General features: G+C 40.2%; 1 protein-coding gene across 1 annotated transcript; it reads left to right on the top strand.

Annotated features, from left to right (window-relative positions):
• Window positions 1–999, top strand: LOC104873270 (olfactory receptor 2G3). Its single transcript, XM_010639860.3, has one exon. It carries the CDS (start codon window positions 1–3, stop codon window positions 997–999), a length of 999 nt encoding a protein of 332 aa, XP_010638162.3.
• The last annotated feature ends 5,902 nt before the right edge of the window (window positions 1,000–6,901 follow it).

Genomic DNA, 6,901 nt, shown 5'->3' on the forward strand with positions numbered 1-6,901 from the left:
ATGGGTGCCATGGAAAGAGAAAATGCAAGTTTTCCCAACACTTTTGTATTGCTGGGCTTCTCAGAGTTTCCATGGCTGGAGAGGCCCCTCTTTGCAGTGGTCCTGGTCTCCTACCTACTCACCCTGATGGGAAACAGCTCCATCATCCTCCTCTCCCTGGTGGACCCCAGAATCCAGACACCCATGTACTTCTTCCTGGACAACCTCTCTCTGCTGGACCTCGGCCTCACCTGCACTATTGTGCCCCAGCTGCTAATCAACCTCTGGGGAGCACAAAAGACAATTGCTGCCTGGGGCTGCATCACACAGGTCTTTGTTTTCTGCTGGACAACTTCCACTGAAAGTGCCCTACTGGCTGTGATGGCCATTGATCGCTATGTGGCCATCTGCCGGCCCCTCCGGTACACAGTCATAGTGCGTCCCTCAGTATGTGTGCAGATGGCAGTTGCCTCCTGGTCCAGTAACCTGGCCAATGCTCTGCTCCAAGCCACACTCACCCTCCATCTCCCGCTCTGTGAACACCACACCCTGGACCATTTCTTCTGTGAGATACCTGTGCTTATCAGTCTGGCCTGTGGGGACACCTCTGCTAATAGGCTGTCCATCACATTGGTGTCCATCCCATTAGGAATAGTGAGTCCCCTGCTGGTGATCATCTCCTACATCTTCATTGCCAGAGCTGTACTGAAGCTGCCTTCAGCTGAAGGAAGGCACAAGGCACTGAGCACCTGCAGTTCCCACTTGCTGGTGGTCACCCTGTACTTTGGACCAGGCATCTATCTGTACCTCCAGCCTTCATCCAAGAGTTCCCAGGCCAAGTTTATGTCCTTCTTCTACTGTGTGATCACCCCAGTCCTCAATCCACTCATCTATACCCTGAGAAACAAGGATGTGAAGATGGCATGGAAGAGGATCCTGCAATGCCAGGGTGGGGCGAAGTCTTTAAAAGCCAGAAGATCACTGCCTGTCTCCCGAGCAACAGCATCCACACAGCAATAAATGCTGGTGTACCTTATTTACTTGTCCAACACAGTGTCCATGAACTCGAAAAGAGTTTCCCAATCTCAATGTCGGCTTCCTTGATGACTGGAAAAAATTATAAACTAGAAATCTCTCCCATCGTAAGTCTCACAGACAGCCATTGTGCTTTACTGAACCCTCAGTATGAGTCTGGTCTCTTTCCATTCTTTTTTAACATAATTGTGGTCATATATTTGTTTTTCACGATGTTGGATTCCATTCTGACCCTATTCTATGTACATGTAATGTGCGTTGATCACAGCCATCCTCCCTATTCCAGTCTTAAATTCTCAACCCCTGTCCTGGGCACCTCTGCCTTTTATAATACTCCATCATCTCCTATCATCTTTTTCCTCTTGTTTCCGTATATGTCAATATATGTGACACTTGTCTTTCAGCATCTGGCTTGATTTACTTACTGTGATGATCTTCAATTCCACCAATTTTTCGTTAGTGACATGGTTGTGCTTTCCTTGTTCACAAATAACATTCCATTGTATATATGCAGCTTTTTCCTTATCCATTCATACATTGATGGGCATCTATGCTCATTCCATAACTTAGCTTCTATGAGTAGTGCCACAATAAATGTTAATATGCAAGTAACTCTGATTTATGCTGACTTTAACTATTTTGATAAATACATAATGGAGTTGTTTATGGTTATTCTATTTGTAGTTTTATTTTTGTGTTTTTAAAAGAATCTCCATATTTTTTTTCTCTCATTGAGTTTAGGGGTAGGGGAAAGGTAATAAGGTAATAAGAATCTCCATATTGATTTCATAGTGGCTGTACTAATTTACATAACAAACAAAAAATGTGTAAGCTTTGAATTTGCCCTGTATCTTCACTAAAATTTATTTTACTTTGTATTCTTGGTACTACCTGTTTGGGGTGAGATGAAATCTCAACACAGATCAGATTTGTATTTTCCTAGCCACTATAGGTATTGAGAATTATTATTTTTAAAATTAATTTTATTGGTACATTTAATGTACAAAATATAATGGCATTTATTGTTGGAAAAATGTAATACATAATCAGTCTTGGTTATTATTTCTTCCCCAGTGCCCTGCCTTCTCTTCAACCCCTCCCTCCCTCCTTATCTACAAATACTATGTTTCCATTATTTTTCATTTTCTCACATTAACTCCATTCCCTTATTTCCTTTTCCCTACCCCTCCCATTTCCCCTTCCCTTTTGTCTCTTTTTTTTTCTATTTCATTTTGTCTTTTATGCATTTTAGTCCTTATTTACCCTTTCAGTTTCTCATACTATAGAAACTATTTGGTATTAATACATGGGTGTCCCATTTATATCAGTTAATAGTATCACCTCAATGTGCTTCCATTTAACTATAATTGCCTCTAATTATTTTTATGGCTGAGTAGTATTCCATTTTATTTAAAACCACATTTTCTTTATCCAGTTTCCCACTGTTGGGCAGTTGGGCTGCCTCCAAGTTTTACCTATCACAAATTGTGCTGCTATGAACCTGGGTGCACATATATCACGGTGCTATGATTCTTTTAATTCTTTAGGGAAGCTACCCAGCAGGGGAGCAGCTGGGCCAAATGGAACTTTCAATAATAAGCCTTTGAGGTATCTCCATATTGATTTCCACAGTGGTTGCCCTGGGTTACGCTCCAACCAGCAATGGGGCAGTGTTCCTCTTTTGCCACAACCTTGTCAGTACTTGTTATTAGATGATTTCATGATAGCAGCCATTCTTTGTGGGGTGAGGTGAAATCTCTGTTGTTTTCATCTGCATCACTCAAATGACCAGTGGTGTGGAGCATTTTTTCATATAGTTACTTGATGCTTTTACTTCTTTGTCTGAGAAATGTCTGTTCATTTCAGATGCCCATTTTTGGACTGGGTCTTTAAATTTGGGAAATCTGATTTGTTAAGTTCTTTATATATCATACATCATAGACTGTTGTCTGAGGAACACCTGATGAAAATTTTTTCCACATTGTGAGTTGTCTCTTCACACTGTCAGTCATTTCTCTTGCTGTGCAGAAACTTTTTAATAAGAAGACATCCCACTTGTTGATTGTCTCTGCTAGCTCATGGGCAACTGAGGTTTTGTTCATAAAATCTTTCTTATATCAAAGTCTCAAGAGTTCTACCTTACCTCCAGCCAGTTCAGTGTTTCTATTTTAATATTTAGATCTTTAATCCACTTGGATTTTAGTTTAGTGCATGGTGAAAGATACAAATCTAGTTTTAGTCTTTGGCAGGTTGAAATCCAGTTTTTCCAGCACCATTTATTAAAGAGGCTATCTTTCCTCCAATGAGGATGTTTGACTCCTTTGTCAAAGATGAAGTGGCTGAGTGTGTCTGGTCTTGTTTCTGCATCTTTCAATCCATTCCTCGGGTCCTCAGGTCTGTTTCTTTGCCAACACCATACTTTATCACAGTAGCTCTGTATTATAGTTCCAAGTTGGGAATTGTGACACCCTCTACCATCTTTTTATTGCCTTAAATTGTTTTCTTGATATCTCAGGAAGCAGTGGTGTGGTCCACAGAGGTGTGACTGAAGGCAGACCACAGCCAGGGCTCCAACCTGACCCCAGAGGCTCTGGCACACCCACCCAAGCCAAAGACATGCCCAGGAAAGAGCTGCACTGGTGCACAAGCTTCAGCCAGAGGCCCACCCTAGAGCATCAGTAGGTGCACACAGATCCCAGGCAGCAGCTGTGTGGTCCACAGAGGCACAGCTGTAGGCGGATCCAAGATAGGGCCTTGTCCCTACCCCAGTGGCTTGAGCACACAGACGACAGCAAGGGCCCACCTGTAAAAGTGCTACAAGAGTGTACAAGCAACAGGCAGAGGCTTGTCCAGATACCATTGACAAGTGTGCAGAGATCCTAGCTAGAAGCCTACTCAGACAACACGAACTTTGGTCCAGAGCCTCCAGCCAAAGGCCCTCCCAAACAACAAGTATATAGGGGCACCAGCAAAAGGCACACTCAGATACCTTCCCAAGTGTGCACAGGTCCCAGCCAGAAGCCTGCCCAGACAACGGGTCAGTACAGGGATACGAAAGGCCACCATTCCAAACCCAGGAATTAGTGCAGTGCTGACCAGTAGATAAAAGGGTTCTCAGTGGCCTGTTGAAAATTGAAGACCACTGGGTGAGCAAAAAAGTCACCTCAATAAAGGCACAGCAGACTGCATCTGTGGAAATGAGAAGACATGAAAATAAGTCTCAGAACCAGACTTCCAGATTACCTAAGGCAACCCCAAAGGGAAATGAGATGGAGCAGTCTGATACTCAACCACCTGGACTCCTTGAACTGACAACAAAAGAGAATCTGGAAAAAATGAAATCAGAAATAATTTCTCAGACAGCAGCAGAGATTGTGCCCACAGTGCAAGAACTGATTTATAAATCGAGAGAAGAACAGGTAGAAACAAGTTCTCTAGGGTTCAGAATTTACTATTCTAGAACATCTATCTGTTGACAGATTTAAGCAGTAATATACTCTATGATAGCTACCCACCTAAGTCAGACAGACCTGGCTTCAAGTTTCATCTGATCTTAGGTAAATTACTGAAGCTTTTTTATTACAATTTTTCCAAATGCAAAAAAAAGAAGGTATGGATTGTTGTGTCAGTTAAGTGGGGAACCATATTTAAAACACTCAGAGTTATTTAGATACTATTTCTGAAGCTCTTAATAGTGTCCTTGACTCAATTAATTTATCATATAGCTAGCTAACATGCTCTTATTTTTGGATCTAACACTGTTCTGTATGATATAGCAAATTTGATAATTACCTGTTCTAGGGATCAATAATAAGCTCTTTCTTGGGTCTCTGGGAAGGTCTCTGTTTATGAGGAAATGTCTGATGATAAGGACATAAGAAAGAGATACTGAATCATATTAGGGATTCAGCAAAAGTAATCTTTTTTTCCAATAGAGGCAAGAACTGCTACATTTGCGTACGTAAATTTTAATTGTAGCTGGTAAAACTATGAGACGTAAAGTGCTGGTTGTAAATGTTCTGTTTTTTCAACTTACTATGTTCATGTAGTAGACAACCAACTTAGTCAAGCTTATATGGGTAAAGTGAATGTCTAACTTGCAGCTCATGGGTTCTCCAGTGTTCTTTCCAGAGGGTAGTCGCAATGAGGGGAGGCTTCTCATGAGGTTAATTGCTTTCTGCTTTTGCCTGTCTATCTGTCTGTCTGTCTGTCTGTTTGTTTGTTTGTTTGTTTGTTTGTTTTGAGACAGGTATTGCTTTGTACCCCAGGCTGGCCTTGAACTCACAACAATCTTCCTGCATTAATCTCCCCAGTGTTGGGATTACATGTGTGTGGCACCATGCCTGGCTTGTCTGCTTAATCATCCTCTTCATACTACTTTTCCGTCTTCAGCGTATGGACTTAATTCTTTTTAGTGAAGAGGCACATATTTTTTTAAAAATCCCCCTTTGAATTTTGCACTATTATTTCTCCCAATTTTGTTTTCTTTTTAAAAGATAATAATAATAAGACTTTATTCAGAAAGAAACATAGGTAAAGGTTTAGGGATAATTATAATGGGATCTTTCTTGCAACTGGGGGGAGAGAACAGCTTCAACTCCCTACTCCAGTTTCAGGGATTTTGTTGTTTCTTTGTTTTATATTATAAAGAGAATAAAAAACAAGGCCAGGGGTTTGACTGAGTGGTTCCACCACAAAGGCCCAAGTTCGATCCCTGGTACCAAAAAGAGAGAAAGTGACAGAGACAGAGACAGAGAGACAGAGACAGAGAGAGAGAGAATAAAAGATGTTGTGAAACATTTACAAGTATCTGACCTTGTGGGGCTATCAAAACAGCAATTACATGTGTAGGGAAAATCAATGAAAGTTACATTGCATACAGTTTAGTCAATTTAAAAGTGTGTGTTTTAGGGGAAAATGTAGCTAGCAGAATGAGTATTTTGTAACGGGAAACTCTTCTTTGGGATTTTGGAAACAAAACTTTTCTGAAAGATACACATACAAAATATTTTATAAACTCCTTAGACAAAGTTTTAGGAAAATCCATCATTGAGAGTAGTAAGCTCTCCTACAGCATTGTCAAAGGACAAATCTCTTGTATAAAAAAGGACATCTTCATCTTGAGAATCATCTACTTCATGGCTATTGAGTCCTTCTGTGAGCAGAGCTTGTTTTACAGCTCCATTGTGTGGCTGGCTGAACTAAAACTACCCTTTTTTTAGTGGATTAGTCTTGGGCATAAGAAGAAGAACTTGTAGGGGGCACTTTTAATGCTAATTGGGAAAGTTAATTTCAAGGAACTCAATTCTGATTAATTTCCAATTGTGTTAATTGTGTGGAGATTCCCATTTAATCTCTAGCGAAAGTATATATATTGATATTGGTTGGCTTTTTATCATGGGAAGAGATTCAAGGTAAAGCATGTTGATAGCTTCTGAAAAATGATTTATCTCTTATAGCAGATGCATAACAGGTAGGCCTTGTGAAATATTTCTGTACTCTGTGTCAAATACATTTGATGCTTAGAATGGTGTCACGTTAAATAAAGCTGTATTAAATTATCAATACCAATCCTCATTCATAATTTATTATAATCTACTTCATGTATATTTGTTTTTATGTAACTTCAAGCATCATGAATAGCTGAGAACCTGGCCATTTCCTGTGACTCAAAAAATAATAATAACCACAACACAGAGAATGAAAATGTCTTGCAAGATAAAAAAATAAAAGAGGCAGAGACAGAAAAAGAAGTCAGGTTACAAATGACCTGTACAGACTCTAGAATGATACAAAGCAGATGGCAGTATAAATCAAAGTCAAGGACATCTAAAAAACTCAGGTCCCCTAACCAAAAAATTGGTTTTCAACATGAAATGATCCAATG

The sequence above is a fragment of the Fukomys damarensis genome, unplaced genomic scaffold, assembly GCF_012274545.1.
Source record: "Fukomys damarensis isolate Sample0158 unplaced genomic scaffold, DMR_v1.0_HiC HiC_scaffold_3, whole genome shotgun sequence".
NCBI lineage: Eukaryota > Metazoa > Chordata > Mammalia > Rodentia > Bathyergidae > Fukomys > Fukomys damarensis.